The 16,328-nt window shown below is 41.3% G+C and overlaps 1 protein-coding gene across 1 annotated transcript in view; it reads right to left on the reverse strand.

The window, feature by feature from the left end:
• Positions 1-1,148: 1,148 nt before the first annotated feature.
• Positions 1,149-16,328, reverse strand: part of SEMA3A (semaphorin 3A) — a 165,308-nt gene continuing 150,128 nt past the window's right edge. Inside the window, exons 14-16 of the mRNA XM_019543651.1 lie at positions 14,154-14,221; positions 5,545-5,687; positions 1,149-3,148 (exon numbers count right to left, since the gene is read on the reverse strand). Coding sequence (XP_019399196.1) covers positions 2,693-3,148; positions 5,545-5,687; positions 14,154-14,221 — 667 coding nt within the window. The 3' untranslated portion in view covers positions 1,149-2,692. The remainder of the gene's footprint in view (positions 3,149-5,544; positions 5,688-14,153; positions 14,222-16,328) is intronic.

The following is a 16,328-nucleotide window of genomic DNA, read 5'->3' on the forward strand; positions in this document are numbered from 1 at the left end:
CAAAGCAACAAGTCATAGTGATTAACCATAAAACAGCTAGCTATTAACCTCTTTACAATACAGGGCACACTTTTATAAAGCTGCTCTAGCAAACCAAGAATTCCATGTTTGTTCTAGTAAACTCCTTCCCAGTGACACTAGTTGAAGCTAAGCCTATATTAAGAGTAGTTCACCAACCATACCAAGGTGAGATCTGGGAGGCAAAAGACCTATGACAATAGACCTTGACAGAAATGGGAACCAAAGAAATATTTATTTTGGAGTGGACCAAAACCATTACCCATATTGTCCTTAAAACTGCTGTTCATATAGAACAGTGGTGGTCAGAGTTACTCACTCTGGGAGCCATATCCAATCCTCCACTGAAGCTGGAGAGTGGGGAGAAGAGGTGGAGCTTCTCCACAGAAGCTCCATTGAAACCCTGCCCACTTCTCCTTGAGGCAGCAGGCTGGTGTCCCCAGGAGCTGCCTTGAGAAGAAGTAGGCAGGGCTTTGGTGGAGAAGTCCTAGAAAGCTGCAAGAACCATGCTGGCAAGCTACATGCAGCTCATGAGCCTCAGTTTGGCCATCATTGATATAGTACAAGTGTACTGTACTTGGCTTTATCCTGTAATCCTGCTGCATATAGAATAATATCCCTTAGCATCAATGGAATTTACCTATCCAAGGGCAAATCCTCACTGGTATAAATTTGCTTCTTTGAGTTCAATACAGCTATTCCAATTTTTAGTAGCTGGAGCTTTGGCTTAAATTGTTCAATCGACTCTTAAGTCTTAAGCATAGAGTCCAGGGGTGCAGAAAGAAGTGACAATTTTTGCCCCATCTGGCCACAGAAAGAATCTATGGCCATGACCAAACATATGTGCATGGCTGTAGGCAGCTTCAAAAATGACTGATTGGGTGAAAATCTGACCCCTGGTTGCATGAGGTATCAGATAAAGACATTTCAAAATGTAGTTTCTTTTGTAACTTGTGTCTGCAGAACTCCCAGCCTGTCACTATTTTCAGAATGGGAGTGGGGAAAGGGAGCAGAGGAAGATCAGTCGGGGGGGGGAGGGTCAGCCCCCCCCCCCGGAGGTGAAAAGTGGGTATGGGAGCCCTCCGACGTGGGGGCGGCTTCAATTCACACACCTCACATTTCAGCTTTGCCCCCCCTTCCCATTCTGAAAACAGGAAGTACCAGCAGAGAGCAATGGTCATTGCTATGGAAACTTGGCTGTAGGCTCCCAGCCCAAAGCTAGATTCCCCTCCCCCTTGGAACCAACAATAAACTTCTGTCTGGTCTGGGGTAATGCTGTAACTCAGAACGCTTTACAGAACATGTTCTGCGTTACAGCTGGGAGCTGCACTTCTGTCTGCACCCCTCGCATACCATGTAAGCAGGGTTGTGCTGTGTTTGTTTAAAAAACTTAGCTCACAAAAAAAATGGAGACTAAGAATTATAGACATTATCCTACTATTGAGTTAGGAGCAAAACTACTAAATCAAATAGGAGTTTTTTTCTTACTGAATAACAGCTGTCTATGAGACACAGTATCTAGCCACCTTCATTAACACATTTTCATGAACCAGCAAAGCAATTGTGTATTTATTAAAAGGGAAGGGTTTTTTTAATGTTTTTGAAATAAAAATATATATAACTTAAATCAAATCCTTTGTTCTTCATTGGTTCCGTCTATTTTGCTTGGTATCAAGATATTGTACAAGTTGATCTTTCACATAGACATTTAAAAAAGAATTAAAAAATGCAAAAGACTTCCATGCCATACAGAGACTTTTGTGTTAAAATAGCTTAGTTTTACAACTGCTTAGAAGTTACTTGTCATATAGAACCTTGGGTTAAAGGAGAGTGGGTTAACTGCAGTGTGACTTACTGCCTTGAAAAAAATTTCAAACAAAAGAATAAAGCAGCTCATAATTGGAAGGGTTTTTTTTTCCTTTTAAACCAATAATTAGAAAGTACAATATTTCTAAGAGAAAAAATCTAATCTATTTTAGAAAAGAGCTAATGTTTGCTGCATATTTGCCATGGTATATTTAAATTATCATTTTAATAAAATACATCTTTAGATCAAAGCTGAAAGAAGTCATCAGTAGTAGGCCAGTGTACTCCAACTTTTTTCTTTTGTTTCTCTGGATGACGGATGGCTTATGCTGTTCAGATTTTCACAGACAATCTCCTTCAGTCTTTTTTTAAACTCTTCCAGTACATATAAGCAGGAGAACTGGTAGACCAAACAAAGCAAAATCCTTGTGTCCAATCACATGTTAGGATGTTCATCAGCTTAACAAGTCCATGCAGTTTTATAGTTAGGTTCAGGAAAGGTGGTACCTCTGATGAAAGGTGGGCTTCTTTCCTTTTTAATGGCAGCATGAAATATATGACATTTTTATATCTTGGGCAAAAGAGAAAGCAACATTTGTCTTTCCCTCGAAGAACTCTTTGAGCAATAAAGGTAGGTCCAGGGTGTTTTTTCATCCATAAAACTCTAGTAAGCTGGATACTGGTGGAAGGAATGGGCAAGGAGTTGCTAGGAAGGTTACTTTAATTAAACCTGGTGGAAATTGTTTGAGCTTCCCACCCTTGTAAACATCCACATAATGCCATGAAAAAGTTCATGTATATTGCATTTTTTCCAGTTATGTGTCTACACAAGTTTCTACTTGGATGAGGTTCCTAGAGGTAATGTAGCTCAGACACTCCGTGGTGCCCTCTCAAATTCGTGGGTCCTCCTGTTTCTACCTTTCTTATTTTCTTGTAGGTGCTTCCACTTATTAGTATTCACCTGGGCATTGGCTGGTCTTTGCCGACGTTGTTTGCGGTCCCTTTTCCAAACCTGTTCACAGAACTCATCCATTGTATTGAGGTTGGGGTGGTTAATTAACTGCATAAAGTCTCTATACCAAACTTTTTGACTAGGGGTCATGCTGTTGGATGCCTCCTTAGGCTTGGAGCTCTCACCATCTTCTTCTTTATGAAGCAGCTCTTCCAAGTGTTCAGAATCAATTACCTCCAGGGTCACTTTGAGCAGAGTTTGCATGAAGCCATGCTCCACCGCATGACAAAAGTAAGTGCCAGAGTCTTTCCGCTGAAGGGTCCGTAGCAGAAGGCCCTGATCAGTCCTGATCAAACGATCATCCACTTTTATCTGTGTTGGAGAAAAAGATGCATTTCAACAGTTATTTCTCATCAATGTTATTCCTTGAGTACTTTAATTCTTTGGCATGTTAAAGAAGAATGTGGCAAAGAAATATGTTACGGGGGAAATCCTTTTAGTCCTTTTGTAGTTGTAGAATTCTTCAAGCCATTATGACTTTGCTGCTCAGGGAAACTGGCAAGTAAAGAGTTTACTCCTCACTCCCTACTGCTACGCGGTAAAAACCCTGTAGGAATTTTCTCAGAGGAGTTTTGAAAAGTTATGTGAGATGCAAAATAAGCAAAGTCTACAAACCCAGCACTGCAGTCAGGAGGCCATACCAGTAATCCTGGGCCAGCTGCATCATGAGCAGTGTTGCGCTTCCATGTTTGGAAGGAGAACCACTTGTTCCCATGTTGCTCCCCAGTGCAAACCCCTCTTACAGAAGATGGGTGGTGTTAGAGTAGAAGAGGAGCAAGAGAAAGAAGTGTGGATTATGCTTCAAATTTCCAGGTTGCCCGAAATGGGCCTGCAAAAGGTTATATTTGTGTGAATGATCAGAAAAGCAGTTGTACAATGACCTTATGTGTGTACACAAATTCAGAGAGAAGAGAATACATAGGGCATGTCCCCACAAGCATGCATGTATGGTTTCCAGGTCCTCAAAGCCATTTGAGGCGCCACAAACTGTATGCACCCATGTGCTATGCTGCTAATTTGCAGTGCATTATGTTTTTTTGACACTGGGAAAATCCAGTGTCAGAAAAGCAGCATGGTGCATGTGACAGCAGCATGCACTACCAGAAACCAGAGCCTAGTTGGCCAGAGCCAGGCTCTGGGAGGCCAGCTCAGCACCACTGCTGCCCCAGGCGGCCCCCAGGACCATAGGTAAGGCTGCTGGGGCCAACACAAGTGTTGGGCCTAACCTCCCCTACCCTACTCAGGTCCCTTTACCACATGCCAGAGCGCATGTGCAAGGGGATGCCAAGAGACAAACAGCAGGGGCACAAATATGTGTTTGCGCTATGTGACCCATGGGAAACGAGCACCTCGGCACATGTGAACTCATGGGGATGCACGTATATTGTCCACTAAAAATACCCCAGCAAGCAAAACAGCTGAAAAATGTTTTTACAATGTTGGTGAGACTAGACAGCACAATGTTTGACAATGTATATTCCTGGTTTCTTGGGAAAATTCCTCTGAGCTTCAGTGGGGTACAGAAACTAAGTTGGCTTTCACTTTTATTCTTCAAATAATACAACATAGAAAAACACTTCAGGTAGAGCGAAAGAACAACAGAGTAAAGGTTATTTTCTTATAAATAATCCAATGATGTGCCTGAGCTGTAGACCAAAATGTCTGGATTTCTACTGATACCTGTGAGCACCTGAGAAAACTACATCTGTGCAACAATTCAATTTAGGTAACAAAATAAGGAGGCGGGGCAGAAATTTCACTTAAATGCAGGCAGGGATGGTTGGCTTCTTACCTCTATGAACACTGATTTGGTATACAACATTTCCTATTAATTGACTTAGGATTTTCTTTTTAAACTAAACTGGCTAGCACAATTTACTGGTCACCATAAAAGCAATGGTTTTAACAATGGAACATATCATGGGGATTTATACTTATAATTAATAATTGTATTAATATTTAGAACATTAAAAAAGGGTCTGCAAAGTGGTCTGGATTCAGCTACTTGTTTTCCCTACTAATTTCTATGAATTCTGTGCAGAGGGGTCTATGTATCATATAAAGCCAAAGTAAGACTTTTCGGATGGTGTAAGTGCGACATAGGGGTTACAGGATTATGTGTGCTGAAAAGGATGAACTTAAGCCTTTAAGACATGTGCATGCTGAAAAGGATGAACTTAACCCTTTAAGACACCTATATGATTGGAAGAGCCTAGAGTATACTGATTGCATGAACTGGGCACATGAAGGATGCCTGCAAGATGGGGCATCATGAGAGAAGCAAGAAGGTGAGGTTTATATCCTTTTTTGAGTTTTTGTTCAGAGCATGAGAGGGTGCAGACTCTTCTCTCCTCATAAGTGAGCAGTGAGCTTTGGGGGGATCAGGAGGGGATTTTTGTCAACTAGAGTAGTCTATTTACAGATAGTCAAAATGGGAGGAGGCAGTGAAGGTTTCCTATTGAGAGCCCAGGAAAGTCTATCAAATGGGGACAGGTGGGGTGATAGAGGAAACCAGATGTCTTGTCAGAATGGGTTAAGGGACAAGGAGGAGGCAAGGCTCCTTGTACAGGTTTTTGAAAACTAAATGAAAAGGTGATTTTGTTTAGGGAAAAGGTTGAGCTTGAAATGGCCCCTTAGGGAGGAGGTAGGTTGTGGTAGGATATACTGTTGCTAAAGTGTCACAGATATTTGAATTCTTGTTAGTGTACCTCTTCTTTTCGGTCGTCATTTTGCTTTTGGAATTGCCAGTAGACTAATGCACGCTGAGATTTTGGACTGCACTCCAAAAATGTGCTACTGTTCTCTACTCCATAGATAATCTTTTCTTCCAGGCTTTGCCCACTTGGGTTATCTGTAAGGCAATACAAAAAACAAAACAAAAAAGGGGAAGAAATGAAAATGATCAGAAAAGGAAATCAAATCTATTTTCTTATTTAATAAACAGTTTTGCTGTTGCATATAGGAGACAGTTCAGACCAGTAAAGGCTGAAATAACTGGTCTGTTTCCCTCACTGATTTGCCCCTCTAGTAATTTTTCATGCCCAAGGCTAGATTGAGAAAGTTTCTAGTTGTGTTTTAATTAAAGGCCACAACACTGAATAGATCATAAGCCCTAAAATATAAAGTTTATTCATCTGTATTAGAATAGTAACTTTGGGTATCCATTTTGCACTGGTATAAATGACTACACAGAACACTGCAGAATTGGGCTGTGGCACTATGTTAAGACCTACACATACTGTGAAGAGCCTCACATGTCAAAAAACATGTCCTCTTTACAATGTCTTAAGGAAAGTCCTCAAAAGACTGAAGCTTCCCAGTCAATAATTATTATGGAAAATCTTGGTGAACGTATCTGTCTAGGTAAATGTCACTAGGTACCTTTTTAATTGAAACAACTGGAAAAACTGCAAGAGTTGAAGTAAAAAAAAAAAAGAATATTTTGCTCACTGCTAATCATTATTCATCAGGAAAAAACATGTAGGATACAACAAGCACTTTTTCTGACAAAACTTAAACAATGAGAAAATTCAGGGTGTAGTTTTAGAATGTCTGTAATGATGCCTCATGGGCTCTATGATCATAATACTTTACAGCAAAGTAATAAAACATGAGGCTTTTTAAGAGTACTATAATGTGTTTAGCTTATATGGCATTTCAGTTTGTTGCAGTTGTTAATGACCAGGAATAATGTTTTTGAGGAAACAATCTTCAATTAATCATTTCCTCTTGTAGTGGCATAATTTATGGAAATGTAATGAGGCTAATAAACCAGACATTATAGGGAGGGGAAAAAAGAAAGTTAAATAAATTACTTCCTCTTGTAACAAGAAGGTTTCACGAGATCCATCAACTTGCTGGAAATATCACATTGCTAAAGGACTTACATAGCATTTGATTCTCCTCCAATACCACAGAGGCAATAAGGCATCATATTTCAACTCTCCACCTTAGCTCTTTAAACTGTTGTTATGGACTTAAGCGGCAATAGTATAATAATCCTGGAGAGTATAGGGGTGAGGAAGAGGTTGGTAAGCTATTTAACACTGTGTTGATCTCACGGGGTTTCCTGTCTCTTTTGCCATTATTTATGGTGCTTTCCATTTTACCCTTTGATCTTTACTATTGGAAATCTTTATATAATCTGATTTTTTTTTTGTTATAGGGAAAGAATGTATAATTAAAAGCCTCTGCAGTGCAATCCTTTGTCAAGAATTGTTTGATTTCACAATGCCATTATCATATTGACTGTGTTGTTTAGCAAACAGTCTGTTTGCTAAATGACTGAGCCAAAGGGAAGAAAGAAGACTGCCTTTGTGGTTTATGTTGACACAGTAATCATATGTTCCCCTCCTTAATGACATTCAGTCCCTCAAGTGGGGCAGGGTAGGAATTGATGCCTGTTTAACTCTTAGTAATGAAACATCAAATGGCTTTTAAACACTAAACAAATAGAAAATGCCATGCTTTGCTTTGCTCTGCCCCACAGTGAACTTTTTGCGTGAGTCAATGGGGGTGGGGTGCTGTGTAAATCAGTGTTCATCTGAAAATCATATCTCCTTGGAGGATGTCCGATGAGTTTTGAGCCAGAGTGGTACTTTTGGGGGATCACTGGAAGACAATGAGGTTAAGCAAAGCAAGGAAGGACTATTAAAGGGCAGAAGGAAGGCCAAGAGAGAGTTATAAAAGTTGTAAAGGTTGAGGAAGTACCTTGGTTAAGTAGGGAAATGATGGAAGTATCAACAAAGGAGAGGGACTGAAAATGTGTAAAGTGATACAAGGGGAATTTAAAGTGACTTTATGGTAAAAAGATGCATGGGCTTACATCATGTTCTACCTTTAGATAAGCAATTCACACTTACATGACTAAAGTGACTTGTACAGGTGGCATTTCAAGCCAGCTGCATGGATTTACACCCTACTTCCTGCTTCTATGAAAGCTCATAATTCTATGTAATTTGCAAAATTCAGAGGAGGAGGAGTGTAGGAGGCCTCTCACATTTTAACTTAAGAGTTTATGGCTTGGGACATTTGCCCAGGGATTGGGAAACTCGTGTCCTATAACCCCTTTCACCCAAAGTGAATACTCTTCTCCCATTTCTCTGCAAAGTAACCTATGTGCCTGGCCATGGGGTAAGCATGTCAAAAACGCCCTTCGTAACTCCTGTTGACGCTGGTCCATTAGGCAGCCAAAAGGAGAACACACACACATATGTATGGGACCAGAAGGAGAGCAAGCTAGAGGAAGTGTCCGAGTGAGGTGGGGACTGGCCTGCAAAGGTGCAGACCTTGGTGACTGGCCCCTGTATTTTGCATTTAATAGTCAATGGATAAACTCCAGAGGCAGCTGTGCAGTACCTTCTGTCTCAGTGGGAGAGGAGGACGGTCTGGAACCCAGAGCCCCCGCCTCCGAAGGCAGTTTCCATCTTGCAGAAATACATTCCCGCCGGCTTGTGCTCTTTCTAAACCAGGGCTGGGCAAAATGGCAGATTCGGCAGATGGCCAGACAGCATTTCCCAGCAGCCCCTGCCTGCTCGTTGTGGCCGGTTTCCATGGAAACCCCAGCAGTGGCAGAGCTGTGACAGCACAGGGCCAAGGTCTCCACGGAGACTGGCCCCAGAGCCCCTGGCAGTGTGTGTGGCTGGGTGGGAAGCTGCTGCGGGGCCAGGGCGGGGATGGTGACAGCACGGCCTGGAGCCGGGGCAGAGCTATGATTCACTGCCTGCATGCCCCTCCCTGGGCAGGGTTCTGCCCCAGCTCCGGACCCCACTGTCACGGCTGCGAGATCCTGGCCCTGCAGCAGCTCCCCGCCCAGCTGCGCACCCTGACAGCGCTTCTGGAAACTCTGGTCCCCAGCTGACTTTGCCCACATACATTCTCCTTTTCAGTGTCCAGCCTCCTTTGACTCTTCCTAGTCAATGGCCTTGTGGCTAGGGCACTTTACAGGGAAGTTAGAGAGGGCAAGGGTGGCTTGAAAACTCCCGGCACTAGAGCCCTAACCACTGGGATACCGGGTTAACAGGTAGGAAGATCCTTCTCTGTCAAACTATTACTCGTGGATTTTCTGGGACCATAATTTGTGAGATTTACACAGCATGTTCAGGAAGACCCACCAGGTTGCACAGGGGGACTGGAATCTGAAAATCTGCATGGTCGGCTCAAAATGCCTCTCACATAGCTAAGGTTAGCTGGATAACATACAAGCTACAGGGGGGATGGATTTGAGTCATCGTGTTTTAAACCACGAGAAATCAACATGAGAATGATGGAAGTCCTGTTGCTTAGGTCATTTAAATCCGGACATAACCTTAAAGAATGTGTTGCAGGCTTCCATTTCATATTCCCAGGGAACGGATGGTGATTGAAATAATCGCCTGTCAAATCTTATTTCTGTAAGTCATGAGAGCCATGATGATGTCCAGAAAGGGTTATAAAATTAGGTAATATTGGCATGACTGAATACAAGAAAGTGCATAAAATGATGAAGTAGCTAACAAATCAGGAAATAGGTCTGAAAGTGACAGAAAGTCCTGAGAAGCAGCAGCAAAGGAAAGTGAAAACCTGGAAAGTTCAGAGGAGTAGCTGGAGGAATTGGAAGGGAATGGAAGACATGAAGCTTGTTTTGAAATTCAAATGAAAATCCTATGTGAGAGCTGTCATTCTCAAGGGGGAGCTAAAGACATAATAGAAAAAGAGGTACCTATCTACAAGAACAGTTTTTTGCAAAGGAATGCTTCTCAGCAAGGTCAAATTCATTCAGAGATGTACCGTGAATCCTGCGTGATTTTATTCGCATTAGGTGACTATGGATCTCCTTCTCATGACTGGTCCAAAAAAGAATCAAATGAGTCCACTACAGGCAATAGTTAAGGGTGGTATAAAAGTGGTTATGGGACATGTTGTTCTTTAGTTTAAACAAGAGATGTTTATATTTTTATGGCTGTGACTTGGATTCAAACTGTAATACTTGGTTAACTAGAACTGATTACACTGATCACTCACAATTCCCTTTTGTGTCAGTGGTAGTTTTAGTGTGCTATACTTCTCAATATTTTGCTCACATTGTTTCTGTTCTACTGTGTTTCTGAACTTAATTTCTTTAGACATCCAAAACTAGGGATCTGCCTAAATCTTGCCAGAAGCATGCTGTGCAACGGTTCCTTTAATCTTTCTCTTTTCACTGTGTGCCCCCTGCCACTGATTGGCCAAGGGACCCCGCTGGCCCTGCCACTTGCTACTTGCTCCTCATCAGCCAGGAGGCAAAAAATGCAGTTTAAAATGTACCATGGTTTCTGCCTCTCAGCTGATCAGCAGCGAGCAGCAGAACTGCCAGGACCTTTTGCCCAACCAGTGATGGAAGGCAAAAACCATGGAATATTTAAAACCGTGTTTTTTCCCTCCTGGCTGGTCATCAGGAGCAAGCAGTGAGTTGTGGGGCCATTGTGGTCTTTTGGCCAACCAACAGTGGAGGGTGGGGGGGTGCATGGTGAAAACAGCAAGATTAAAAGTACCACTGAACCTCACATTTCTCATACAAATTAGGTAGATCCCTATTAATGACATTAGGGAAGATCATAAGCTACTCATATCCTGCTCAAAGCACATTCAAATGTCCTTGTCAGAAGCCCCTTAATGAAATTTGCTATGAACTGTCTTTGAGAAAAGGTGGTTACAGAAAACAGGCTATTCTTTGCTTGTGCAGTTTCTTGGTTCATGGTCCTGGCACACAGGGAGAGAATCAATGAGTAAGCAATACAGATGAATGTTTAGAGAAATTGATAGAAGAACTTCCAGAGCATATTTCTCATTTACAAGATAAACCCCATTTTGCATCTGCTACTCAAGAGACTGTTGGTTGTAATATAGAAAAGAAAATTAGCAGTAATTCACATTCAAAAAGCCTGAGCCTGGGCCTGAATTGATTCAATCTTTGCAGGTTAGTTTAACCTGGCTAGGCTAAGCCGGTTTGTAACTGCACAGATATCCCCTCTGGACTGAAGAGATGCAGGCACATGCTTGCAATGGTTCAGGCCAGAAGCCGGTGGGGGAGGGAGTTTCCTTATTTTAGGGGGTGCTAGAGCAGCCCTCTCTTCCCTTCAACAATGCTGAGCTGAGGTGGGGGATGTGGTCAGACCCCAGCAGGATGCTTTGATTAGGGAGGAGTTTCTCCCCCTACATACAGCAGGGAGTTACAAAGGGAATTGTTAGCATTTATCACCCCATCAAACAAAACAAAGTTTCTCTCATTAGTTCAAGCTCCTCTTAAACAACCTTTTTCCAAGGAAGGAATGGAGGGATGTGACCAACTACCTGATGATTAGCTTTAAAAGGCTGTAAGCTGACACTATTCTGTTTGCCTTTGTCCTGTCTCCCACAGCATAGACTGTAGCCAGCATGTGATATGCTAGCTAATGCTGAGCGGTGTCTGTGCAAGGCAGTGGGGAGATGGGAATCCCTGCTTGAGTAGGGAGTGGTGGTGGGCAGGAGCAGGAGGAAGCCAGGCACACCGCACTGTACCTGCAGTCTCTGCTGGAGCAACAGCCAGGGAGCAGAGCCCCGCCCAGGGTTGCAATGCATCTGGGATGCTGGAGGAAGCTGATTTAACTTAAACCAGGAAGAGGTCTGAGACAGACATTGCATAAACTGGTTTGACCCAAATCAGTTAAGTCTGATACTACATTCAGCCAAGATTCTCTCAAACCAATTTCAGCCATTTTCAAACTAGTGTATTGCAGTGGACCTCTGTTCTGTTACAGGTTTAAACTAGTTTCTGATCACTTAAACTGTTTTTTGTGTAATGTTTGGTCCCAAATAATGTTTAGCCACAATGTTTGGGACCAATCGGCTTGGTTATGCACCATGTCATAAATGCGTGTACTTGCAAATGCAAGTGAGAAAGCACCATAATTTCTATCCATTTCTCAACAGATTCACAAAGAGTTTCCATAATTTTGATCCATTTTTATAACATAGCAACCAGAGAAAAGTCAGAATTTTAGTTAAATAAATTACAGATTAGATTGAAAACTGGAAGATATCTGTGGCATGTAATATTTGAAGCCAAATCTCTTGTAGTTATAGTGCCTCACAGAAGTACAGCTGGAGGCCAGTTTCAAGATATTTTAAATATTTTTTTCTGGGTTGCTGTTGTTCCTAATCATTTCCAACTTTATCATCTCACTGAATTTCATTTCACCAAGGGGTATCTTGCTCTCAGCTCAGCTATTGCCTTTACAGAGTTCCTGTTGACATACTTGAACAAGTTTACATTACTTCTACTTGGAATGAATAAAGCAGATATTTTTCCAAATAAAATTGCTGCACCACATGATTGGTCATAGCAGGTTGTCTGAAGTGATGGCCAGAAACTAAGTGCAAGAACAGCTATAGGTTACATGCTGCCCTTCCAGCGGAAAATCTCCTTTGTGCGTCAAGTGGAGAAAGGGAAATGAAAGGTGTTTTTGCAGTTCTTTTTTTGGGGGTATGAAGATAAATAAGAACCCTGCAGCTTTGCCAGTAGAGCTGGCCAATGCAAGAGGTGTTGCTAGACACTTCTTCAGCAATTATTGTTCTAAAATATTGGCAGGGCTCTAGAGGTAGAGCATGTGCAGAGCAATGCTCTGAAACTATACCATGTAAAGGAGTTGCCTTCCCTGATGGCTCAAGAGCTTTCTAGGTTAATCAGCACTGCTGGAGGGACACAGCTGTTTGGTATTTACAGGGAACAGAGTCTACTAAGTTTTTTAACTACCAAACCATGGGTGAATCTCTGCTTCTGTTAAACTCATGGGAGTTCTGTCACTGAATTTACTGAGTTCAGGAATTCATCCCATGAAAAAGCATTAAGTCATGTCAGGCTGAGAGACTGGTGATAGACTTAAGGACTGAACCTTCTCTGCAGACTTTCAGGTCAGGTCAGTGCATTCAGGAGATCACAACCCATGTAACTGGGGTTTGTGCATGGTCCTGCTGAAAACATAATCCACAAGTTAGGGGTTGCACTGCAGATTCTTTCTAGTGAATTGGGAACACTCTCCCAGTGCAAAACACAGGCTGCTTAATCTGCCGGATTGCCCCTGAGTAAAATGCATATCATATACAATTGCAGACTGTTCTCTTCACTTAATATAGCAACTCTTATTTTCTCAGGCTATGTTCCCCGCAGTATCATGGATTTGAGCCTCCCAAATCATTTCACCTGTTATGAGCTTCCAAGCCATGGAAGGGGCACGATCATGGATCTTGAAGCAAAATATCTCTTCATACAATTTTGATTACCTCACATTATCTTGTACTTGCTCTACCAACCACAAAGTAATTGGACCCCCACATTCCCAATAACGTTAGGTGTGAGGCAGCATGAAGAAGTTAAGACAGAAGTATTACTGCAACATATCTGAGGTGTATGTGTATAATACAGACACATGAGTTAGGATTAGTTGCCATATTTGCTATTAAGAGGAGCTGAAGACAATAGGAGTGCCATGCATCTCTACTTCTGGGTGCTACATATGTATATGTATATGTATACAGACACATATACACTTTACATATCCTTGAATTAACCAAGACTGATCTGATGTCACAAATCCATTAGTAATCAACATTCTCCAGCAGAGGGAAGTATTGTATTGTCTACGTGTTCTTTTTACTTAGGGCAAAAAGCAAATTTCTCATTCTTTGAATGAGGATGTTTTGAAGGGTTTGGCAGCAAACTGGTGCAAAGATAGGTTTGTTTGCCAGGATACAACCAGTCAGTAAAGGAAAGATCTGGGTAAGACCCTGTGAAATATATTCAGCCAACAACAAAACTGAGTGATACAGAAGTGGTAGAAACCCTATTTAAAATGAGGCTGGATTATGGCAGGAAACAATGCTGGAGGGAGGAGAAGACAATTGTTCTTTTTGTTCACTCACTAATGTACAACTCTGTGTCAATGTGCTCAGTTAGATCGCTGTAAATAGTATGACACCTCTCCAAAGCTACATGTACATTCTGGTGTCATGTTACAATACAATATAATTTTACTGCTCCATGATATGCATAGCATATTGGCATGATGCAATGTCAGACGGAGTAGAAAACTGAAGAAAAAGCAAAATTTGATTATAAGCTTGTAAAGAAATAAGGATCCTGAACACATTTTCTGAATTAATGTAGTCAAAGATAAATTAAGGAACAAAGGTGAGTACATTTATATTCCACAACTGTACACTATAGTTTCACTAGTGAATCCTATTTTTGCTTCCCATCAATGCCCAGTTTGCATATCATGTGCCAGCTAGTTTCACTTAAGTGAAAATATCTCTAACTTACCATGGTGCTGCAGATCCGAGCAATGAGTAAGAGGGTCTCCATTTCGGATATCTTGTCGTCTAGTACGTCTAAAAATACCATGGAAAAATGTTAGTAGCTGTGTCAGTGATCAACTTTAGATTTGTGATAGATAAAATAAGAGTGTCTCATTCACAGGTACCTGGACTCACAATTACTCCTAGATAGGAATACAATCATAGGAGAGAATTATAGTCCAAATTTCGTAGCCTGAGTCCATCTCTAGGTTCTTACAATAGTACCCATTTACTATAGCGTATATTCTTCCAAACAGATGTCCATTGAACTAAAATTGTTCTCTTACCATGTTTAAAATGTTGTATTTTATAGAGAGAAAAAATCTTTTTTATACAGTTCTCTTTTTGTTTGCATTAGTTGTGTTCTTTGTCTCTTTTGTTACCTCAATGTCTGTGACACAAAACCCAATTCAAGTCACAGCAAGGAGTTTCATTTAGAATAGAAGAAAAGAACAGGGCAAACAAAGATGTGTTTAGAGCGTGAGCACTTCACTTGAGGCATAAAAGGAAGGCAGGGACTGCAAATCAGAAGACAGCAAAGAGGATTAGCTGGCTGAACAATACTTGGATTTCAGATTACGGAATCCAGCAACACATAGGCAAAAGTCAAGTATCCTTGTAAAAGCCATGCTTGGTCTCATCCTTCAGTCACAAACGCTCAAATTAAAAAAAAAGAAAGTAATTGTTCCTGGAGTGACAGTGAAATCTCTCTTGGACCATCATTACTAGATCAGTTGGAATTTTTCATTAACAACCACAGAATGGGATGGGTGGAAGGGCTTTCCAATAATTGCTGTCAAAGACACAAATTCTTTTTAGAGCTGGGTGGGAATTCAGATGAAATGTTTCATTAGTGGCACGTGTTGAGTCTTTAAGCCTGTAACTGTTTCTGGAAATGTTGGTTTAGACATTTTTCTCACATTGCAGAGAGTTCCCTAACCACAAATCTATAGAAGAGGCCAGATAAGGGCATTGCCTACCTGTCCTATTGGAGATAGGCCACTGGATAGCTGATAATACAAGAGTCATGGTACCAGAGGAAGAGTATGGACTATGGAAGAAAAAACCTGCCTCCGCAGCCTAGAGGCTAAAGCACTCACCTGGGAGGGGGAGTTCCCTCTGATTCAGCCCCTGAAGTCAGGGCTACTTCTATGTTAAAAGCAATGACTGTCTAATTTAATCTGCATAAGGTCCAGGGAAGTAGTGAAAGGGAGTCTGACCCAATAATGAGAAGAGCTGTCTCAGAGGGAGAGATCTTGGGTTGCAGTCCCTTTTGCCATGCCCATTTGTAGAGGCAGGATTACGTGCTTGGAACTGCAGGTGAGTGGAAGTAACAGTTTTTTTCTGTATTTTTTTTCTTTAATATTGCCTTTGGCATGTAAGTCTTATTGAAACACTGTACATTGATGGCACCTACCCAGTGCTGCTATCATAAAGTATATTCAGTGTTTTTAAGATAAGGTACCTTTCCTTACTTTAGTGTTCACACTACAAGAGACACTATTTTATTGCTTTACCCCAGCACTGAATGCATGTTTCTTCATTTTTCTTATGAAATGTTACATTCAATGCAACCATATCCAAGCCAGTAAGAATTACAAATGCAATTTTTGTCACTACCTTTATGAATTCTATAGGCCAACATAATTATAGGATGCTATTTGTAGAAATGAGACCTAAAGACTCACATCAATGTCACTGTATTTTGGATAATTAGCATATCCAGCAAATGTCATGTTTCATCACTAAGCCAGCTTGGGGACCTGCGAAACATCAGCCAGAAAGCATCTGCACAAGGCTGAGTTAAGTGGTCACACTATAGGCTTTCTAAACTGTCATTAGGCTCCTTGAAGATACAATGGAAGGGGAGAAAATAAAAACTGCAACTGCTAAGAGATCCTGTCTTTTCAATTATCCCAGATGATTAAATAAAAGGATATTAGCAAGTGCCCCAAAACAAGACATTCCCAGCAAGTCAGGTGTCTGGAATGATAGAGATTTGTTAGTGGCAGAACTGTGGCATTTCTATTATTTCTAAGAGTGTTAATTTTATGACTGAGATGTTTAGCTTTTCCTTTCTACTGTTCTCCTTTTCCTTTCTGATGTTTCATAAGTGCCTGCTTTCTTTACTAGGATACAT

Source organism: Crocodylus porosus, unplaced genomic scaffold (genome assembly GCF_001723895.1).
Source record: "Crocodylus porosus isolate Cpor-Errol unplaced genomic scaffold, CroPor_comp1, whole genome shotgun sequence".
Taxonomy (NCBI): domain Eukaryota; kingdom Metazoa; phylum Chordata; order Crocodylia; family Crocodylidae; genus Crocodylus; species Crocodylus porosus.